General features: G+C 39.9%; 1 protein-coding gene across 3 annotated transcripts in view; it reads right to left on the bottom strand.

Moving 5' to 3' along the window:
• Positions 1-2,227: 2,227 nt before the first annotated feature.
• AGTPBP1 (ATP/GTP binding carboxypeptidase 1) overlaps positions 2,228-24,611 on the bottom strand; it is a 257,622-nt gene continuing 235,238 nt past the window's right edge. For all 3 annotated transcript variants that reach the window (XM_077474842.1, XM_077474844.1, XM_077474843.1), the window contains one exon: positions 2,228-6,860. In XM_077474842.1, the coding sequence (XP_077330968.1) occupies positions 6,656-6,860 (205 nt within the window). In that variant the 3' untranslated portion in view covers positions 2,228-6,655. The remainder of the gene's footprint in view (positions 6,861-24,611) is intronic.

Below are 24,611 nucleotides of genomic sequence, written 5' to 3'. Positions count from 1 at the left end.
AATGCAACGGGTCCACTGCAATTTATGACACTTTTGTTGTTGGGTTTAGTTAAAAAACAATGCAAGTGTGAATAAAAAATGGATATGTGGGAAATTGGTTGGTACCCCCAAGGGAGCTATAATAACTGGTGAGATAAATTTAGCACTGGCATGAATCCAAACTGGTTGATACTATGCAGTGCATGAAGCAATGGCCAACCACAAATCACAGTAACAGATAGAAGCAAGTTAAAAAACAATTCTAATGGTTTGCATAGAATACTCCAGTGTTCCTCACATATATCTTTTTTTGCTTACATATGTACTTTAAAAAGGGCAGTCCACTCAAAAGTAGCATCACAATTATAGATAGAATGTAGTGTGCTGAATCACCCCTGGCCCCTGAAATCTCCTGTAGCGTTTCTGGCGCAATCTCTCTACAATGGTTCTGGGCTCTGTTTCCACCCATCCATGGGTGCTCTCTCTATGAAATTTCAAACTCCACAGAAAAAATACATTCAAAAATATCCTACTCAGAGTGGTGTCCAATTGTGGTGGGTGTGTGGCAGTGATGCAGGCTAAGGAACTCAAGTACAGAGATCTTGGAACCACTATATCCTTGTGATATAGGAAAAATATTTATTTCAATTGTTAACATTCATCAAAGATGGAAATATCAGGTTTTAAGTGGACTGATCATTTAAGTAATATGGACAGAGTTACTGACCTACCTACCCACAGTGTAGGAGTGCATATTCGCACACTAATTGGCTTAGTGTATTTGACGCTAATTCAAAACTAAAATAAAAAATTGTTTAAACCATCATAAGCTGGTCTCTTGCTATGAATAACAAGTAGTAAGTGCATATTTGCAAGCCAAAGTAGCAGTACTGTCATTGCTTATGATAAAAAAAAAAAAAAAAAAAAGGAGTGACTGAAATCTAAGCAGTGAATATTTAATGCAAAGCTGTGAGATTTTAACGAATGTCCTGCCCTGAGAGCCCCCTTCAAGGTGCAATAGGTTTGTTAACACTTTAATAATGGATATAGATTCTATATCAGCCAACTGTTTTAAGTTCTATCTTCCACTCTGGGTTAACTAGCATTAAGTCCATTGCCACTCTTACCAAGATTTTGCATGAAGTCCACTGCTACACTTACCAAGATTTTGCATGAAGTCCACTGCCACACTTACCAAGATTTTGTATGAAGTCCACTGCCACACTTACCAAGATTTTGTATGAGTAACCAGCAGGTTGTAGGAGTTCTCCAGTGCTGTTTGAAAGGCTGCCTTTCTGGTTCATATGTACAAATAAGCCAGTACACCATGAAATGAACTTTATTTGAGGAGACATGACAAACTGACTGGTTTGTTAGTACTGCTTCAGGGATCATAAATCATATAATAGAACATAGATGTAAACTTATTTGAATACAGCTGATATACTTTTTTGTTTAGATTTAAATAGTAGATACACCAATTGATTTTAAAGGTGTAGAGTACTCATTCTGCCTAGGGAAGCATGTGCATTGTGCATGCGCAAAAGTAAAATTAGTTTCCACACACCTGCCCCTAGCCTTACCCTGCTGCTTAGGCCAAGTTGAAATGCAGGATATTCACAAACCTCCTTCCACCCCTCCTAATAACAATCCTCTCTTCTGTTTACTTTCTGGGGTCCTTCAGGTGTCCACATCACTGCCTGCTTATTGTGAACACCTCCTAGTGGTGGAAACGGCATTTCCAGTGACCGGATCCTCTCTTTGCTCCAGAAGCAGGAGAACTAACGGCGGTACTGTACTGTCACAAAATGTGGGACTTTTATTCACTTTCGGTGATAATGGTATATAAGACAGAGTGGGTGAATATCCCTAATGGGGGCACAGACAGCAATACAAACATGGCAAGTGTTCTAATCCCATTCCTCTCTATCCAAAACTAACAGAATGCCTTTAGCTATACTTTAATTCCTAATCCCTTCAACACCATACTTACTTTTGCCTCACCAAAAGTTTTGGGCATTTCTGTGCTTAAAGCACCCTTACCTCTGCATTAAAACAAACCAAAGACAAATGTGATTGCCAAAAACCATCACTCCCTCAACTGTTCCAGAAGTATGGCTTGCTGCGGCCCAATTATTTTTTTTTTTATAAATGTCATTCTCCATGGCAGTTCTTGATAAAACATGAAGAGCATACAGTAAAATGCTATCCGTTTGTCAGAATAACACATCAAAACAGCAAAACGAAAAACAGTACCAATATTCCCTTTAATTCCAGTTTCCATTTCCAGATCAGTGATAAATAATGAAGACAAATCTCATGTTACTACAAATAATTTCAGAGTGTATAAGATGCGATTAAGGAAAGGAATTTAAATCTTTCTAGAGAACCTACAACTCCTTGATAACGGCACACAAAACTTGTAGTCATAGTAATGATAAACACATATGGGCACAATTTACTCTACTGTAATCTGAAAAATGTTAGATTGAATAGTTCATGGCCACAAGCTTCATTGTTTTTACTCCTCCAACACCAATATAACTACATGTATGATTCAGAGTTCTTACTTAGCAGAATTTTATCAGCTGCTGGGAATAATACAGTAATGCATTTTACAAATCTCCAAGCACCAATACACTATAGATTATTAAAGAGGAAGTCTTTCAGCTTCAAAACACTGCTGGAGATCCCCATGGGTTCTAGCTTTAGTATACAGCAGTCTTATCATGTTCTAATTGATGGCAATGTTATTTGTCTGTTCCCTGTATAAATATATGGGTGACATCATTGCTCAGGATAAAGTCTTCTTATACTATATATTAAAAGCTTGCACCATTGGAGGGGAGATACTGAATCCGCTTGTGTCCATCAGGAAAACAGCTTTATATGTACATACAGTTTAGGTCCAAAAGCAGTCAGCTCACCTTGTGTGTTAATATGTGATATATAATAGACCACTACGCAGCATATCTACAGTATAAGGTATACTTAAAAACAAGTTGTTGCTATATGAAATCTAAGTAGGTTGGTATGCAGGTGATTAAAGCAAAATGTTTGCATCGTACAATGAATAAAAATGGAAAAAATCTGTTGATTTGGAGGATATTTTTTGCATCTCAGTCCTGAAATTTGAGTTCCTACCCTTAAGCCTAGTACACACAGGCCAAATGTCGGCCCTTGTGTATGGCAGCCGGTCTAAAAGAAGGCGGCTGCTCGGCTGGCTTTTGTCAAAGGCTCATGGCCACAAATGGTCTCCCAATCGGCTCCCGATCAGTGCTCTCAGCCAGTGGCCGAGAGCACTGACTGGAGTGTTCTGGCGGGGGGGCACCCCCCTGTCAGAACACAATAGAACAGCAGGGGAGTTACCTGTACTAACATTGGATTGTTAGTACAGTGGCTCCGAGCTGTCAGTTTCTTTAATTCAGCCCGCTGGGTTGAACGGAAAAAAAAGAATTAGCAGTGTGTACTAGACTTTACAAGCATGTCTTAATGTGTCTCCTAAAGGCCCTGTAGAATAGTCAATTTTACTTTCTCTAAAACTACTACAAAATGTACATAATATACAATAGATTTCTTCATAACCAAAATAATAATATTGGCTGTTATGGATGATTACTCTTAACAAAACTATAGCCTGAACAGTTAAACTGACCTAATTTTAATAAAAAAATTATTATGTAATGTACTGTAACCTTCTAAATTACAGCTGCTTTTTGACAGAGGGCTCCATAAGGTGCCATACCCAAGGTCCGCTGGGACCCGCTGATGGTTTCCGACAGAGGCAGAACAGTGGTCTTCCTATGTAAACTAGGCAGATCGCCGTTCTGTAGTAGGGATGACATAGATGCTGTGTTTCTGCTAAGCAGGAACACGGATCTCTGTCTTCTCACGGTTAAAGCACCCCCCCACACTGTTAGAAAGCACTCCCTAGGAACACACACTTAACCCTTTGAGCACCTCTAACGTTAACCCCTTCCCTGCCAATGTCATTAATACAGTGACAGCGCATTCTTTTTTAACATTTGTCCACCACAATGTCGCAGTCCCACTATAAGTCGCTGATCGCCGCCATTACTAGCAAAAAAATGTATAAAAATTCCATAAAAATATCCCATAGTTTGTAGGTGCGATAACTTTTGCACAAACCAAACATTATTGGGATTTTTACCAAAAACATGTAGCAGAATACATATTGACCTAAATTGATGAGGAAATTGAATATGTTTTAAAGCAGAAAATAATGTTTTTTTTTAAATTGTCTGTCTCTTTTTGTTTATAGTGCAAAAAATAAAAACCGCAGGGGTGATCAAATACCACCAAAAAGCTTTATTTGTGGGAAAAAATGATTATTTGGGTACAGCGCTGCAGGACCGCACAACTGTCAGTTAAATTAACGCAGTGCCATATCGCAAAAAAAAAATGGCCTGGTCATGAAGGGGGTAAACCTTCTGGAGGGCAAGTGGTTAAGAGTGCAGTTGAATTCTGTGATTGTACAGGTGTTATTGTCCACCCAATTGTGCCTTATTTCCAGCATCATAAAAATGTTAGTGTAAACACAGTTACTTTTAACAACTTTCATTTGTTTGAGGCACTTTCATGTATTAATGAAGAGAGGTCCCATGATCAGACAGCTCATCAAGTTTCCTGATTTCAGAACTACTGTACCTTTTGTTGAAATCTGGTATTTTATACCAGATAAGAAACATTCTATTTTTATGGTAAGTCTACCAAACATTGGATATGAAAGTGGGAACTGTAAGCCCTTGTACACACAGTCGGACATTCTGACAACCAAATCCGTTGGATTTTGTCTGACAGATTTTGTCCGAAACTGTTGCATACACACGGTCGGACAAAGTTGTCGGAAAATCCAATTGTTTAGATAACGTAATTTTGTTACGATGGGACTACGTTCAGGCTAGTAGCCAATAGCTTTGGTCTAGGAATTTGATCTGAGCATGCGTGGCACTTTGTCCAATCGGAATTCTCTACACACAATCGGACAAAGTCCGATCGGATCATGTTGTCGGAAAATTTTATAGCCCAGCTGGAAAACTTGGTCCGTCGGATACTCCGACGGAAACAGTCCGATGGAGCCCACACACGGTCGGATTATCCGACAACACGGTCCTATCGGACATTGTCCATCGGAATATCCAACCGTATGTACAAGGGCTAATAGTCCATTTATTGCTCTGAATTGAGTAAAGTGTATCCAATGTACTAATATTATTTTGTGTTTCCATTTCACTGTTCTAAACACCCAGTACAAAACTATCTGGCTTCAGTTCTCTTTTGCGCTAGATCTTTGCTAGTGGACAGCAGATATCTAACACAGAGGGAAGTGAATGAATTGATACCAAATATGCAAGAAGCTGGATATTAACAATGTGCATTATGTTACATATCAGCTTTGCTTCATACCCTTCACTCAAAACATCATAATGAACTTACATATTTTCTATATCAGTACCATTAATGTAAACTGATGAAAGGCGATTGTATTTACAATTTTATGGTACATCAAAAAAGTTAACTGCTAAGTCACTGTGATTTTTCACTTTTGGCTAAAGACAGAAAGGTCAGTAAAGAAAAAATTTTTTTTCATTAATGCCAACATAAGATAAACAAAAATGTATAAGTAACTTGCATCCTGTAAAAACAAGGACACTATGGGGATGCATAATTGGATATAGACAAACTGATGGACCAGCAACCCATAACTGAAGATTCTAATTTGATGACATTAGGATTTTTGGATTTTCTCTATAGCAACAACTTGTTGTAATTGGGTTAGATCAAGTAATAAAACCTTTAAATGAATTTAACAATAGAACTTAAAAGAACTTCTCAAAGTCAAACTTACAATATAGTAAGCAAACAGACTGTATGGTGTTACATCTACTTATGTGAAAAGAGTGACCAAAATGAACAAAAAACACTTTGGGGCACATTTGTAAAGCAGTGACCCTGACAGTCACCAAACATTCATTGCAAGTGATATTTTCCGGATGCATATGTTTGAAATAACAGTGATTGATTCACCACCAGTGATTGTTTGGTGAAAATCACATTCACTGTTTTTTAAATATGCCATTTAAGTCTTTTAAGATTTGACAAATTTCAAGTAAAAAAAAAAAAGAAAAAAAAGAAAAAACATTTAGAAAAAAAGCCAGACACACTGTCTCAATAAAAACAGATTACAAACACAAACAAGTCCAGATATAAAGACGTGTAGTTAATGAGCTGGAGTTAATACAATAAATGTTTATACTGAGACTTTAACCAAAGTTTCCAAGTTTTACAACCTGAACAGTGCAAATACGAATAAATTACACACAGACATACGGTATGGTTTTATAGCAAGAAATATTATACAATATTGTGCAATAGACAATACAGAATGGCTTTTCAGACATGTCAGCCACCTGTATGCCATCAAAGTTTAAGAATTTATTTGCAGCAAGTCTGCCATAAAAGCCATGCAATATAGACAGGAAAACAAATGAAGTTACGTTTATATGCCCAAAGTGGAAACAGCACAATCCAAAAAAAACTCAACAGAATGTTTGCTCAAGCCAGCAACACCTTTATTCTTTTCATTGGCTTGAACTACACCTAGTCATGGTTGATCCCTGCCTGCCAAAACATTTCCTGCCAATCCCATGTGATGTTAACACACTTTCTGGTTATGTGTTGTTTCTGAGTAAGTTCGTGTAGCTTCAGGATCTGAAAAGCTTTCATCATCCACTGCAGAGGTTTCAAAGTCCACAACAGTGTCTGGTAGATCAGGATCACCTTCATCATTGCTTTCTGCACTATAATCCACTTCCTCCAGAAAGCGTGGCTCGTCGTCTTCCAATACGTAAGTGGTGGGGCTGGAAAAAGTTTAAAAAAAATATTGGAAAATGTTAAAAGCCTTACTCTGAGATCCTAGAAAAAGGAAAGTTGAAAACTGTAACCCCTATAAACATGAAGTTGACAGAATTCACAGAAAATATGTAATTTTGCTGTTTAAAAAGAACCTCTAGAGATCCAGCGCAACCACCCAATAATGTCTCACTGTTGATCTGGAAATTGGTACACGCTGTTGAGCCAAATTACAAGTGTTGGGTGACCAGCATTCCTGCACATAACAGTTTGCTACGTTTACAAGTATATAAATAGCAGGTCATTTTAGTGGTAAAAGCAGGGTGTTTTATACATAAATGGGAGCAATCCTGATAATTTTACATGTCATTTAACCTGTCTCTTTGGAAAAAAAAAGGTAATGAAATTATGAGATGCATTTTGGAAACAAATCATTCTAACTGACAAAACAAAAGTGTGTGCTCTATAACCGTGTTGATTAAATAATAATTTTTTTACCTCTATATTACAATTACCGTATTTATCGGCGTATAATACGCACTTTTCTCCCCTTAAAATCCCCTGCGATATCTGAGCGATTTTGAGCCTCTGGGCGGCTTTCAGCCGCCTTCGGCTCTTCTTGTGACTTTCAGCCGCCTTCGGCTCTTCTCGCAGCTTTCTGCCGTGTTCGGCCGCCTTCGGCCATTCTCGGAAAGCTGCCGAGAACGACCGAAGCGTCCGAAAGCCGCGAGAAGAGCCGAAGGTGGCCACAAGCTGCGAGAAGAGCTGAAGAACTACTGGGCACCGCTGAGATACAAAGGACACAAGGGGACATCGATGCACAAGGCTGCAATGATGGACAGGCTGCAGGACAAGGCTGCAATGATGGACAGGTTGCAGGACAAGGCTGCAATGATGGACAGGCTGCATGACAAGGCTACAATGATGAACAGGCTGCATGACAAGGCTGCAATGATGGACAGGCTGCAGGACAAGGCTGCAATGATGGACAGGCTGCAGGACAAGGCTGCAATAAAGGACAGGCTGCATGACAAGGCTACAATGATGGACAGGCTGCATGACAAGGCTACAATGATGGACAGGCTGCATGACAAGGCTGCAATGATGGACAGGCTGCAGGACAAGGCTGCAATGATGGACAGGCTGCAGAACAAGGCTGCAATGACGGACAGGCTGCAGAACAAGGCTGCAATGACGGACAGGCTGCAGAACAAGGCTGCAATGATGGACAGGCTGCATGACAAGGCTACAATGATGGACAGGCTGCATGACAAGGCTGCAATAATGGACAGGCTGCAGGACAAGGCTGCAAATGACACTGACAAGGCTTCAGATGGATACTGATAAGGCTGCATTGATGGGCATTTAAATGTAATTTTTGTTTCCTTAAATTTCCCTCCTAAAAGTTTTTTTCCTTATAATTCCCTCCTAAACTTGGGGTGCGTGTTATACGCCGGCGCGTGTTATACGCCGATAAATACGGTACTTTTCAGGTGCCTTCAGATACATTTCAATTTATCTTGAGCATCACCAAAGATTACATCATTTGCCATTACATACATATGTCCATCCAAACCTTTAAAAATTTAAAAATTTGGAAACACCCAAGCCCCAACCATAATGTCACAAGTTTTGATTATGAAAAGGTACACAGTTACAACATACATTTATGTTTTAAAAGCTGCCTTCTGTAATGTCACATCAGTTTTTTTTTTTTTCTCACCGCGCAGTCTCAACGATTGTACTGAGAATGTAATGTTTTTGCACAGATTTTCTTTATTACACTCCGGACTACAAGTATTTCATTTCCAAAATATTGGAAAGAGGGGAGGCCTCAGCTGTTAAAGCGCAAAATATATTTTATTTTAAGGCTACAATTTTTATCAAGTTTATTCTGGCGAGATATTGAAGTGTGTCCAAGCAGCGAGGAATGCTTTTATGGAGTGAAGCAAAGGAGGGTTGTTAATTTTGTATAGATTATGGGGTTAATGGATATAAGATTTGGATTAAGAATTATTTTTTCTTTCAATAAAATAATAAGGGTAGAGATTGCTTCAAGGGGACTTGTGATGGTTACTGTAGTTAAAAAGAGTGCATTAATTAATGAAAGTTGATAGAGTAACTGGAGATTAGACCAACAGATTTAATGAGAGACATTTTACTGGGAAGGGAACATTCTGGGTGGAAAAGGTATAGGAGCAGGTCATCTGTAAAATCAGTGACTAATAGTTGTATAGCCTTTGACCATACCTTGGAAAGTAGTTTTGGATTCTACAAGGCAAAGGAGGGGGTCTGGTGTGAGGTGGAAAAAAACGGGAGAAATTGGGCATTCTTGCCTGGTGCCTCAGTACGCTGATATTGGAGAAGAAACTTGGTTTTTGATAATAAGCTTGGTGTGAGGGTTGTGATAAATATATTGTATAAAGGAAGAAAAGACATGACCAATATCCTTAGTAGAAAGAATGTGATTCAGGAGTGAACAGCCAATTTTGTGAAAAGCCTTCTCGGCATTAAAGCTAATTATAGTCTGTATTAAATAATGATATGAGACGGTAAGAATCAAAGAATTTGGGATTTTTCACAGATTTTTCACAGATTTTAAAATTAGGATTGTGTATGCCTCATTAAACTATGGATAGTGGGTTGTCAAGAATGAGGATGGTAAGTACTAAGGATATCTCTGTGGATAAGAGCTTGTAAAAATCAGCCGGATAGCCACCTCTCTTCCAGGGGTTTTATGGTTATCTGAGCATTTGATGGCCTGTTGGATTTCGAGAGTAGTGACTGGGAAGATAAGTTGCTCATGTTGATCGCTTGGTCTATCAGTTGTTGGAGTAGGAGTGGTTGAGAGATTTGAGCACTGTAAAGATTAACTTTTTACATGTAGTGATAATTTGGGGGGTTGGGATTGTATTTCATGTTTAATATTTGCAGCCAGCAGGTGTATGATGCTAGCAAAAAGGTTTTTATAAGGCTCATTTGCTTTCTGTAAAAAAAAAATAATAATAATAATTAGGATTTGTGTCCATTTCTCAGAGTTTGGCGGACCCAGCACTCCATTAATCCTTAGTATAGGGTTATATCACCTTATGCAGGAGTAGGACTAGGCAAAAAAAAAAAAAACTTGGCTACGCCCATGGACCATCCTCATTCAGTTTAGTTGCAAGCAGTATTAGAAGTATTAAAACTCCTTATAGGGGCGGGTGCTGTGTCCGAACTCAGAGAAATTTTACGGTGAGCACAAAACAAACTATTTTCTCTCTAGTTCATCAAGGGACACAGCATGCCATTAATCCGGACTATAGGGACGTCCAAAAGCAGTGCCAAAAGGAAAATGAGGGGTGGGGAAAATAACCCAAGGCTAAACACAAGAGCTCTAACCAGGACCAAGGAGCCCCATCTGAAAAAAACAAATGAAAGAAAAACACCCCTCAAGAGGGAACAGCCCCTCTTAAACAGCAGCCTGCAAACCTTTGAAGCCAAAATAAGCATAAGCAGGTGCCAAAATATCTACTTTGTAGAATTTGGTGAAAGTAGGCACCGACAACCAAGTGGTCAACTTGCAAATCTATTATACTGATGCTTGATGACAAATGGCCCAAGAAGTACTAAGCGCCCAAGTAGAATGTGCCGTGACAGGGAAAGGAGGAACCCGACCTTTAATACAATAGGCCTGAGTCACCATCTGTCTGATCTATCTGGTGATGGTAGCCAGAGAAGCAGCCAGTCCTTTCCTTGGTCCTTGTGTAACCATAAAAAGCGAGTCTGACCTCCGAAAATAGTCCATGGCTGCCAGATACACCTGAATTGCTCGAACCACATCCAAGGCATGCAAAGCAAATTCCTTGGGACAAGCTTGCTTGGGACATTAAGGAAGTCAACACAATGTCCTCATTCAAATGGAAGTCTGAGACAACTTTAGGTAGGAACGATGGACAGGGACGAAGAACCACCTTATCTCTGTGGACCACCAAATGGGGAGTACGACAGGACAATGCACCAACACTCTACAGGCCGATGTAATAGCCACAAAAATGCCACCATCTTGGACAATGTAGGCAATGAAATCTCCCGAATATTCTCATTTGGAGGTTTCTGGAGAACCGAGAGCACTAAGTTTAAAACCCAAAAGAGACCGTACAGGCGGAGCCACATGTCGCAATCCCTGAATGAAGCTACGAACTAAAGCGTGCATGGCTAGGGGTCACTAAAAGAAGATTGCTAAAGCAGACACCTAGCACTTGTTGGTACACAAGGCCAACTTCTGCTAAAGGCCCTGTTGAAAAAAGGCCAAGATCCGAACCACAGACAAGGAGCGAGGATTAGTGCCAATCAACTCACACCAAGAAATGTACGCTTTCAACGTACAATGGTAGATCTTGCTAGAAGGTTTGAGGCTTGTCTTTGTGCTGTTTGGCTTATTGTAAGTGGGATACTTTATGGTATTTGTGTAGTAATGGCTTAACTCTGGTGACTCGACCATGCAGCCCACCTTTCTTCAAGTGACTCCTTATTGTGCATCTTGAAAAAGCCACACCACATGTTTTCAGAGAGTCCTGTATTTCACCTGAAGTTATTTGTGGGTTTTTCTTTGCATCCCGAACAATTTTCCTGCAGTTGTGGCTGAAATTTTAGTTGGTCTACCTGACCATGGTTTGGTTTCAACCTAACCCCTCATTTTCCACTTCTTGATTATTTTGAACACTGCTGATTGGCATTCTCAATTCCTTGGATATCTTTTTATATCTCGTTCCTGTTTTATACAGTTCCACTACCTTTTCCTGCAGATCCTTTGACAATTCTTTTGCTTTCCCAATGACTCAGAATCCAGAAACGTCAGTGCAGCACTGGATAAAGATGCAAGTCTGTCAGGAGTACAGAAACTCATTGACCTTTTATACACACACACCAATTACAAGCAAACAGATCACAGGCTAGGATGGTTACCTTTATTAGCCATTCAAACCCCATTGTGTAAACTTGTGTGTGTGTTATCCAGTCGAAATCACCAGGGTATGTAAACTTTTGATCAGGGTCATTTGGGTAGTTTCTGTTTTCATTATGAGTTAAAGAGAGTAAACATCGTTGATTGATAATAAATGGCTTCAGCCAAACACTAACCATGAGTGAAAGAAAAGTTTGTGTTATCATTCGTATTCTCTGAAAAATGGCCAAGAAATCATAAATTCTGCCAGGGTATGTAAACTTATGAGCACAACTGTATATCCGCACAAGGAAACTCAGGGTCTAAAACCCCAGCAATGGACAAACTATGCCCCCCTTCTATGGTACCCTCATTTTGTGGATCACCTTGGTGCTCACGAAGGAGGTCTATGAGGCCGGAAACCAGCAAAGATGCCCCCCACCCCAGTTATGGGTGAGAGCAGACCTTAATCATGAAGGGGTCTTGTCTGCTGGTCCGGAGAAGCCAGCACTAGGCTTACCAGACCAAGGTTGCGTGGGGAAGTGCTGGGACCCTTACTTTTTAATATCTTTAAAAATGATATAGGGTCTGGGATTAAAAGTGCATTTTCAGTTTTTGCAGATGACACTAAGCTATGCAGTGGAATAATGTCCTTACAGGATGTCTCCAATTTACAAGCCAACCTCGATGCACTGTCTAATTGGGTGACTATGTGGCAGAAAAGGTTTAATGTTGATAAATGTAAAGTTATGCAATTGGGGGCTAAGAATATGCATGCATCATACATACTAGGGGGAGTACAAATGGGTGTGTCCATAGCGGAGAAGGATCTGGGAGTTTTGGTAGATCATATGCTCAATAATAACATGCAATGCCAAGCTGCGGTTTCCAAAGCAAGGAAAGTCCTTTCTTGTATTAAGAGAGGTATGGACTCCAGAGAGGGAGATATAATTTTGCCCCTGTGCAAATCATTAGTAAGACCTCATCTGGAATATGCAGTTCAGTTGAGAAGAGGAGATTAAGGGGGGGATATGATCAACATGTACAAATATATAAGGGGTCCATATAGTGAACTTGGTGTCGAGTTATTCACTTTACGGTCAACACTGAGGACAAGGGGGCGCTTTTTACACCTAGAAGAAAAGAGATTTAATCTCCAAATATGGAAAGGTTTCTTCACAATAAGAGCTGTGAAAATGTGGAATAGGCTCCCTCCATAGGTGGTTCTGGCCAGCTCAGTAGATTGCTTTCAGAAATGCCTGGATTCTTTCCTACATGTACATAATATAACTGGGTACTAACATTTATAGGTAAAATTGATCCAGGGAAAATCTGATTGCCTCTCTGGGATCAGAAAGGAATTTTTTCCCCTGCTGTAGCAAATTGGATCATGCTTTGCTGTGGTTTTTCGCCTTCCTCTGGGTATAGGATTGTGTATATGGGATTGTATGATATTTTTTATTTATTTATTTATTTTTATGGTTGAACTGGATGGACGTGTGTCTTTTTTAAACCTGATTAACTATGAGGGGGGATGGAGGGGAAGCCCAGCTTAAATGAGGGATTAGGATGGGAGTAAGGAACCTGCAGGCAGGCCTGACCATCCCTGGAGAGTAGATGGGGGTCCACCCAACCGCACACAAAGGAGGAGAGAGGGGACTGTACTTACCTCTCCATGGATGCAGGCATCTACTCCAGACAGCACCTCTCGACACTGAAGTGGGGGGGGGGGTTGTTGGCTAGGGGAATACTGCGACTCTGACAAGAGCCGAGTTGTATGCAAACCTGCGAGGCTTAACTCGCGGGTCAGCCTCTGTCCATTGAGGCTATGACGCGGCCAACCTATGGTGTAGCTGTGGTCTGCACGCACTCGCTGGACTGGGGAGACCACAGGATCCAAGTTATTCAGCCTGCCGCCAAGCCCAGCAGCAGACTGTAGATCTCCCAGGAGGAAAAAAAAAAGCAAAAAGATGCATAAAAGGAGAAAAAAGCTAAAATTGTTAGGACCAAAAGATTCCAGCAGGGAGCCTAGGTCTTTACTCCTGACTAGACAGAAACAAACTGAATGCATATAGCAGGGTGGGGGTTATATACCAGCTGAGGACAGCCCGTGGGCGTAGGCAAGTTTTTTGTTCTGCCTAGTCCTACTCCTGCAGAAGGCGATATAACCCTATATTCAGGTTAAATGGTGCACTGTGTCCATCGATGAAGTAAAGAGAAACTTAATTTAAATAGGCCACTATAGCAGGATATGAGATAACCATCTTCTTAAGTAGACGCCCGACTTTTAATTAGCAGATGTCCACAAGTACAGAGGTAATTTAAATTAGAAATCCTATGCTCTTTTAATACTGAAACAACTTCTACCCAATCAAATCACACAAACTGCTTTTCTGGTTTTTGATGCCAGCTTTCTATCAGCACATTTTCCTTTGGTATTTTTTTATTGTACTATTACATTTTTTGGCTGTTACAATGTTTTGCTTTCCAAGTTTAAAATTAACCTGTCAAAGCAGAAAAATTGGAGAGTTGCCATTGTGACCATATTCTTAAAAGGGCCACAATTTTCAAGAGGACGAGGCCAGGTGCATGAAAAGGAACCTTGAAGATCCTTTGGATTAACTTTCTGTAATGTTTTAAATGAAAGGGTCTACTAATAAAAATGTTCCACAGCCATCATGAATAATCCCCGTGATGTGTATATTATGTGTGAAATTTAATTTTCTACTTATTTCCTATGATTGTCAACGCCATCTATTGGCCATAATGCAGTATTTTAATGAAATGCAGCAATCAGGAAAAATAAATACCACATTATGGTCACTACATGGATCTGATGAACATAGAAAAAAAATTGAAAATTACATTTCACAAATATTTACAGTACATCAATTTTTTAATAAAACAGACCCGTAAGTGTGTTGTGGGGAGTTATTTTAGTAAAAAGGTGTTTTTTAAAACCAGTATCACAATTTACCTGGCCAGACTGGTAAAAATAAAGCACACCCCTATATCCATATCACCTCTTGAGAATCAGTGATAAGAAAAATGGGCTTGAAGCCCAACGGCAGAAGGCTTCTGTTTTAAGTTAGAGCTCTATTTTTTCCATGCCTACCCAAAAACCCATTTGATGCTAAAGTAGCAAGGGGTCTACATGTTCACATCTATGTCACTATGAGCTCACCATCTAACTCAAGTGCAGAGACTTTGTCAATATAACAAACCAGGTTAGTGTTTAAAGTAATCATCTTGCCAGATATAGTTAGTTTTGCACTCCTATGACCCATTTTCAGCCTACGGGTGGAAACAGAGCAGAGAGCTAGAGACTAAATGTCCCTAGCTCTCTGCTCACAGAATGCTGAGAGCTGAGCAATTAACGGACCGATGCTGCACCCACCTAGGTGTGCATAATTTTTTTTCTAAATCCCCAAATTCTCTTTTAACACACTCCCATAGGTAAAACTCCACTGCGCTGGGCCTCCTGGGGATGGCACACTCCCGACCCATGTACCACGGTATCCCTCTAGATGGCTCCGATAAGTGCTAATATGTTTGCTTTTATCCAACAACATTGCTAAGGTTTTGTCGCTAAATGTCATCCTGACCCAAGAAACCCATTTTAACAGAGGGATCTCCTTCCCATTCGATTCCAGACATTATCCTCAGGTTTACTTTTTAAACGTGGCTCCCTGTTCACCTGCTCTGAGTCTTATATTGACCCACGGGAACATTTTATCATCCTATGCGATTAATGGCAGGTGCAGGCACTTTTTGTATCTTATATGCCCCAAATGTCCATAAGATCAGCTGCCTGACTAGAGTATTTGCCCGTCTCTTTCGGACGCCAAATTAATTCTTAATTGTCGGAAGTCTGACGAAAGTCCCTTGGGAAGACCGTCGGACCTAGTCTTCCAGAAAGTCTGGTCGTGTATACACAGCATAAGTAATTTTCTAGCAAAAAATACTGATTTTATCTTGTAAGCAACAAGTGTCTGAAAAAGGCTTAGGTATGCAGGGGTTAAGATTTGTTTTACCCTTAGCTATGAAAGGGTTGAGTTTAACATTCTAAAGCAAGAACATTTGCGAATGTTCACCTTTAAATATACAGTACATTAAATAACATATACAAACAAAAACATAGGGGAAAAAGGTCACTGTAGAATTGAACTTAAAAAAAAATAAAAAATCCATTCTAGATAACACATACATGTATAAGCAAACTAATTTAGAGCCATATTTGTCAGCTAATTATAGTAACAAGCTTTTGGTGAAAGTTAATGAACCAGAAATGTTACTTGAGGAAAAAAAAAAAATCAAAAAGGGATAAAGCTTTTGCTTAGGAAAAAAAAAAACTATGCGCTCCCTACACCCAGTTTCATTGCTCTCCTGTGGGGCTAGATAAATATAATTGTTGAGAACCTTTAAGTGCTTCTAAATATTTCAACAGATAAGTATCTCAGACAAGCTTCTACAGCCTGCTACATCTTCATTTTTATTCCTAATCAAATAATGTGCATTATATTGATCTCAAACATTGGGCACAGACAGGTTTTAAGCATTCCTAATATATTAACAGCAAGCAACTGACAAACCCAGAGCTGCAGATATGATTAAACGCATGAATGAAGAGAACAAACCCACCAACATGAATTCTTAAGAACACTTCTATGATATGTAGCAGAACAAAGAACAGGCTCTTTTTAAAAGGTCAAGTTGCATTTAATTTAAGTTCTTGCGTTTGTAAAGCACACCCATATTTAAGTAGTAAACTTTTTTTTTTTTTTTAATGGGTAGGTGAGGTAGTATTGTATTTTGAAAATCACATTTAAGAGTTAACTTTAAAGTATAAGGCAAACTTATTTTTTACATTTTGGATGGTGTGGAAAGGGGTTAGTACCCTCGTTAGGTAGATTCGCCCTAATTGGCCTGTTTACTGTTATCGCTGACAGTGAAAGAAAATCCCAAATTTTGGTTGTCCCTGAAAGAGGACTAGAGGGAAATCTTTCCAATAGGGGCACTAGTTCTGGTGACCCAAGTGACATCCAGGGATTCAGTCACTTTGGAGGGACTTCCTCTCGTTTTCTGTTTTGGGTATGGGACAGGAAGTAAATCTCCACAGTGGGACACAGATGACAAAAACATGACTGGGGCTATAACACTCCCTTACTCTTTACCTCAAATTTCAATAACCCTTGCCCTCCATACAAAACAGTAAATGGTGCACAGACCTCTGATACAGGCAATAGTCAGGCTGCACTGTTCTGATCACCTCAGCACCTTGCAATGTCCTGATCAGCTCAGCATCTGCCATGTTTAACCACTTAAGGACCAGAAGTATTTGCCCCCTTAATGACCAGGCCATTTTTTTCCGATATGGCAATGCATCGCTTTAAATGAAAATTGTTCTGTCATGTACCCAAACAAAATTGATGTCAAATTTTTCCCACAAATAGAGCTTTCTTTTGGAGGTATTTGATCACCTCAGGTGTGCCTAGGGCCCGCTCACCTGGAAGTGCACTGCTAATTTTTTGTAAGAGGAATTTACAAAAGACAATTCCTATATTTATTATAGGCTGGGCGGGAAGCAGTTAAACATTAGACATCATTTTTTAATTTATATATGTATATTGTATTCTGATAATTTGTATCTCTTTTTCACTTAACTCTAAGCAAGATGTAGTTGAACCTTTTAAGCTTTCATGATGAAAAAAAATTATTTTTTTGTAGATGTTGTAAGTGGTTAAAAACACAAAATCAAAGGAAAGTCTCTGTCATTGTTGACATCAATTGCTGTCTGATTAAAGGTTACACGAAAAGCTTTCTAGCTAGACTGAATGAATTAAGATAAAGTGGAACTCTGGGAGGTTGTGTCCCCATAAAGGATCAAAGAAAAAAAATGAACAAGAAAATGCTGAACTCACCTAAAACTCTACATTCTCTTTTACTTTGCTTAAAAACAAAACAAAAAAAAACTATTTTGTTATGTTAACTACTTGATGAGACACAATGGCTTTGCTTCTTCATGAACTCTTTTAGGTCCAAAAGTTTGCTTTTCTTTCCCTGGTTTGTTTGGAAATGTAGTATTTAATTTTCTAAATTTTTGACAAGAAAAATAATGTGCATTCCAGTGTTTAATCCAAAAAGGTCAATAACAATGTATTAATATGTTCTATACTATTACTGCATAGACAAGTGATTGCGAATCTTGGCACCCCCGACAGGTCCTGCATGTAAATCCATATACACACACGCTCAGGAAAGAGTACAGATCAGCCATAAGAATACAGCAGGGGAGGAAAGGAGATTTGCTAGCTTGGACTTGAATGTTTGAGGTAAATACCGACAGGAAAGTGCATTCACAAAAAGAAATTGGAAAGCTGTTGGGACAAATTTCTATAGTGGAGTTGGGTTGTGATGACTAGGAGCTATAGGAATGACTCTCCAGACCCAGCTGTGAGTGCTCTCAAATCTCAGCGTATGCGAAGTGCTGTCAAATCTTGACATCCCACTATGTATACGGCTTATATAAAATACTTACAATACCGATTGTGGGCTGGCTTGAAAAAGAAGCATTACCCTGAAACACACTGACCCCACATATTACTGTTCCTCCACAAATTCACAGAGCAGCCACTGATATTTGACAACATTCACAGCAGGTCTAGCGAGCCTACCAAAATCTCAGCAGCTACCATTGTGTGCTGCAGGCTACTTTCTGATTGGTGTTATATCATACTCTGTGAATGTCATTTATGATGGAAACTGGCTTCTCCAGTGTAACTTTTCTATTGCTCATACTTTAATAATTTTTACCTTTATAACTGGTGGACTTGCTGCACCCTTTACTTTTTCCATTTTCTTTTACTTTTTTACTACGACCTGAATTCCCTGACTTGTAAGTCACCTAACATACCACTCTACCCAATTTAAATGCTTTAGTATCCCCTGCATTGGCCAACAAGGTGACAGCCTGTGGGTCTTATTCTCAAGGCCAGCCCTAGAGCAATAAATTTGAACAAGTTGGTTATTTTTGGAGGATAGCTTTGATATTTGATATTTCTCTGCCATAGGGTCCTGCTCCGCTTCCATCCAAAAATCTATGGTCAGTCCAAAAAAAAAAAAAAATGCCGAAAAGCAAAGTCGACCTTTAGTGTAAATGAAAAAAACTGGCAAAAGGGAAGGAGAGACTTAGGCCACGTACACACGATCGGAATTATGGTCGGAAAAAGCTCTGATGGTTTTCCTGATGAAATTCCGATGGAATTCTGCTCAAGCTGTCTTGCCTACACACGGTCACACCAAATTCCGACCGTCAAGAACGTGGTGACGTACAACACTATGACCAGCCAAGAAAAAAATCAAGTTCAATGCTTCCTCACATGCGTCAAATTGTTTCCGAGCATGTGTAGGAATTTTGCGTGTCGGAATTGCTACAGACGATCGGAAATTTCCGATAGAAACTTTCCTTCAGAAAAATTGAGAATATGCTCTCAAATTTTTGCTGGTGGGAATTCGGCCAGCTAAATTCCGATGGAGCCTACACACGGTCGCATTTTCTGATGAAAAGCTCTCTTTGGACTTTTGCTGGCCGAAATTCCGATTACTATGTCTTTTGTGCAAAAAAATATTCTTACATTTCTCTTCCCAAACTTCCTAAACTGTACACGTAATCTGCTGGGTACTTGACTGAATAAACTCCCATGCCTATACACGGGGGTTACATCATCCTGGGAAGGCCAAATTAGATAGTCAAAGATGCTAAACTTGAAATAAATGGGTGAGATAATGTCAGCGCTGGCAAAGGAGCTTAGTGGCATCACATTTCTACAGGAAAGTGAGTACAGTTCCATTCTAAGGTTGCAGATTCCATAAAACATAATTTTTTCCTGTATTTGAGCATCATAAGTCATAATTGTAAATGATATGTAGCCATGATGTACAAATTAAATGTGTTTGTTGTGGGCTCCCGAATAGGTATTACACCCGCTTTACAACCTCATGCACACTGGGCATTTTAAAACGCTGCTTCTAGAGGTGTCTTGCGGTATATTTTACTGCCCCTCAAGATTAGCCATGCACCCACAGGCATTTGCAGGCAGGGGCATTTAGAGGCAGAAAAAAACGTCACTGCCAGTGCAGTCAGTAGCAGCAGCATTTTGGCAGAAAGAATGTCTGGAGTGCCTAAACGTGATTAAGCACTAGGCGAGTTCATTCATTTCAATGGCAAGAATAAATTCATATTCTGGCCAATTAAAGAAATAAACACCCAAGCTCTCTACATGCTTAAATGCGCATAATCGCATTTGCAAAATTTTGGCTTTTGACGCTTTTTTGATGCTGCTTTTCTCCTGTGAGGAGAAAGGCGTTTAGAAGATCTTGGCAAATGGCTAGTGCGCATAAGGCTTTACATGTTTCTTTACAATATAATTTGTTTGGTCTTTATTACCATTTTTTCTACCAAAAAACATCATCATGGTGGGATATTTAGCATGTGTCAAGTCTTGTGCAGAAAGACAGGTACAGCATGCTTTCGGGTACATTTAGCTTATGTTTGAGATCATTGAGACACTTCCAAGTCTCAGGCAGATTTGACCCAAAGTTGGCCTACTAATCTGGATTTGACCTCTTCTAATCTGCCTTAAGCTACTCTCCCAATAATAATGGTGTGTTTAAAAGCATTTAAAAGCATGTATTAAAAGTAATAGGACCTGGGCCCAATCCTGTGCTTAGGGAGTTAATCACAAGGCTGAAGTAAACCTGAGAAAATGCCACTGATAGTTTAAATTAAAAGCATAGTCATCCGCAAATGGTTGTTTATTAACACAGTCATCTAAGTACCATTAAAATAAATCTAATTGTAATCACTTCATCAGGCATTAGGCTGTGTGTTTAACCTACAATATGGTTGCACCTTTTTAAACAGCTCTGTATGGCTAAGTGACAAAAGTACAATCTGTGCATTAATTATTTGTTCAATTTGCATGCTATGCAATGCTTAGCAGTATAAAGTTTAATGGGGAATTGGCATAGTTACAAACAAGGCAGCTGTTTTATAGTTCTGGTGTTTCAAAGGGACAGCATGCACATAAATTCATTCTCTTAAAAACTGCACAGAGCTGCTGGGGTGATCAATTCCCGAAAGCTCCCCTCCACACTATCATTTCACAGCGATAGCTGGCTTCTTTTCCTGACAACAATACTATTCACATCTGTGTGAAAGACAAAGAACAGACAGAATCTCTTCCACAGGACAGTAACGCCTTATAATTTTCCAAATGTTATCCAAGTTCTCTGCTGTATGTCATTTTATTTATTGATTGATCAATGATTGATCAATACATTTAAAGTGATATTAAAGGCAGTTTTTTTTTTTAAAACAAACATGTCATACCTGCGCTGTGCAGTGATTTTGCACAGAGCAGCTGCGATCCTCCTTTTCTCAGGTCCCCCATCAACGCTCCTGGTCCCTCTCGCCGAGAACCAAACTGCTTGCTAAGCGGGCATCCCAGCAGGATCACTCCAGAGCCACTGCTCTGTGCATCTATTCAAACACGGAGTGCAACTCTGTCCCGCCCTCTCTTTACTGGCTCATTGGCTGGGATTGCCAATGGCTCCCCCTATTCCAGACAATGATAAGGAAGAGACCCAAGAGAGCAGCTGCTCTTCTGCACATCACTGGATCAAGATGGGGGGTAGGTAAGTATTAGGGGGCTTTTGCTCACAGGTGGTTTCACCTTCATGCATAGAATGCACAGAAACTTTGAGCCTTTACAACCACTTTAAGAAGTTTGTTCTAAGACTCAAGCTAGTAGAATTAAAGCTGATCTCATGACTGGCTTCTGTCGATTGAGCACGCTGGAAAACCAGCAGCCTATCAGCATCCGCAAATGCTGACCGGTGTGTTCCGTGGAGGGGATGAAAGTCTCCCTGTCAGAACACAATAGCACAGCAGGTTGAATGAAACAAACTTACCGTGGCTACCAGGCATATGATGTTTATGGTTTAAAAGGTACATCAAACTAAGTTACTGGTTCGAAAATAGAGCAAGCAAGAGTGAGAAACCTTTACCAACCGAAGTAATGACTGGTGTACTTTTAAAATGTTGGAGATTTGCTTGAGACAGATAAAAAACTTGGACAATGGCCTGAAAAGCCACACACAATGCAACTTTTGGGAAATAAGACCACATTACTAAATAATGTACAATTAATGTTCCCTCTATACAACTCATTGTCTTTGCTGGTCTAATGATTTCACCATTATAGTAGGTATTACTTGGGATTAAAGTAACAAAATAAATACAGCGACATATCAATAATTCAAATGCTATGTTCGGTGCTTACTCACTATCAATTATACTCATTCTCAATAGGGAATCAATGAGACCATCACAAATTACTTAGAATAGAGGCAACAAATGGCAGACATGTAATGTGAAACCAAGGAACACAAGGAACACATAATATAATAATAAAGCAATAGGCAAGTGGCTATGACAATTTTTATTCTGAACAAAATAAAATAGGTAAGGGGATATGAAACATATTTCTTTAAGAGCAGGATGTTATTTGCTGAGGAATAAATACTGTATGTCTAGTACAAGTCTGTTTCTGCACCAGAAATAGTCATAATGTGCATCTGCATGTTGATAGATATGAAAAGGATCAGCTTGAAATAAATCAATTTCCTTTCTCATTCACAGGGACACAGGATTCAGTTATTCGGAGACAATTGGGTTATACTGCTGTCTACAGGAAGATCTGGCCACTGGCCAAAAAAACCCTCCACAGTGTCCAGCCAAGTATAACCCCTCCTAATCCTAGCATGCTTTAATTTTTTGCTAGCGTCCTAGGGTGATGGACATCTTTTTCCTAGTGTTTCCGCCTTTTTACTGTGGGATATCATCTTCCCGCCAGTGCTCCCAATTACAAGAGATACAAGGTTTCAGCTTGGTTAGTCCTTGCCACCTACAGTGACCTGGTCACCACCAGCCATTTGAATCTCTAGAGCAGTCATCACTAAATGGCGGGCGTGGTCTGAAAACAGACTGGATGACAGTTCTATCCAGACCATGGCTCTGCCATTTAGCAGCCTGGGTATCTTCTCCCATCTGTTATCCTCCTTCCCCAGGCACAACATTCACCCCATAGCAGATAGAAGGCGCAGCATGCCTGGACCGAGGGCAGGACGTTCTTTTTAGTTAACAAGCCAGTGATTTATTGCTAGGATGTGGGACGGTCCTAGCAACCAGCCATTACCTGTCTGGTAAGCATGTCCCACCCTCTGTCCGGACATGCTGCGCATTCTGCCTTCTATCAGCTGTGTAAGGTAGAATCTAAAAGGTTAGAGGAATATTGTGATTGTCAGGGGGAAATATAATGTAAGGGAGGGGACCGTCATATAAATGGACTGGATTGCAAGGAAGGAATGGGGGTTGTGAAGGAAACCATTATACAAAAAAACATGAGGGGGGCTGGGAAGGGAGTTGTGATAGGGACTGAAATGCAAGTAAGGGGAGCTGTAAAGTGGACTGAGGTTCAAGGAAGAGGAGTTGTGAAGGGGATTGGGATTCAAGTAAGGGGGGGGGAGGGGACTGGGATTCCAGGAATGGGGGTGAAGGGGACTGATGTAAAGGGTGGAGATCTGTGATGTGAAGGGGGACAGAGGACATTTAAGTAAAGGAGGTGCTGTGGCTTAAAGGGGGGTTGGATGCAAAAGGGGGCTGTGATATAAAGCAGGCACCGTAATGTAAAGAAGGAGCTATATTGTAAAGAAGAGTGCTCTGATGTAAAGGGGGTTCTGCAATGTAAAAGGGCCGATATGGTGTAAAGGGGGCCTATGATAAGAAGGCTGTGATGTAAAGGGAAGGACTGAAGTAAACGGAAGACTGTAATGTAAAGAGGGGGTCTGTAATGTCAGGAAACCGAGTCATGGCACAAACCTGAGACTCAGAACTTTGTTGGATAAAAATTTTAATGACCGGATCTCAATAAATTTTAATTCAATATCCCTGCTCTAGAGTTCTCAGTTAAGTTGTCTCTGTTAAGTAGTGCAACATGTTTAATCCTAAGCACAAGGTGAACAGTCTTGATGTATTGGATCTCTCCAGCTCACAGTCTACTAAGAGTTCTAAGGCAGCCTAAAGTGTCCCTCCTCATAGACCTGCCATCAACAGCCTGGATCATTTCCTCTGCTGCCTTAGTTCTGTCAGTTGTAGCTCACTCAACTGCATTTTCTAGGAAGGAGGTTTACCCATGCATGCTGGATTTTATGTGCCAAATTGCAAATATGATTACTGACTTGAAATGCAGAGGCTGTAAGCGTACTACCCCTTGCCCTTCAAAAGCATTACATACTGTAGCAGCCTCTAAGCCATCTGCATACGCTATCCAATGAAGAGTCCAACAAATCCTTGACTGAAGACTTTTTCCTTGAGGATTTGCAGCAGCTGCCATAGTTCCAAGGCTTCAAGATGCCATATTAGCTCTTATTGATAAGGTACAGTACATGTAACCTTAAAATTGTAAGCATAGCCTCTAGCTTTTACAAGTGTTGTATAGTCGGAGGTCCTAAGACAATTAAAATTTTTCAGATACATTCCATACTTGAATTAGTTCTTTATGTAGACTGGATAAACTATTCACTCCTCCAAACTGTTAATAGACCAATAACAGCTTGAGGGGGGCTTTTCAATAAATGGGAAATTGCCACTATCCCATCTTAATTAAACATTGACTATACCTGTTGGGGATGTACCAGTGTTTAAGTTGATGAACTTCAGTAATGCCCTGTACACATGACCGGTTTTCCCATCGGAATAAACTCTGAAGGTTTT

The sequence above is a fragment of the Lithobates pipiens genome, unplaced genomic scaffold (assembly GCF_037356315.1).
Source record: "Lithobates pipiens isolate NorthernLeopardFrog02 unplaced genomic scaffold, aLitPip1_a1.2 Scaffold_13, whole genome shotgun sequence".
Classification (NCBI taxonomy): domain Eukaryota; kingdom Metazoa; phylum Chordata; class Amphibia; order Anura; family Ranidae; genus Lithobates; species Lithobates pipiens.
This window is presented reverse-complemented; position numbering and strand designations above follow the sequence as displayed.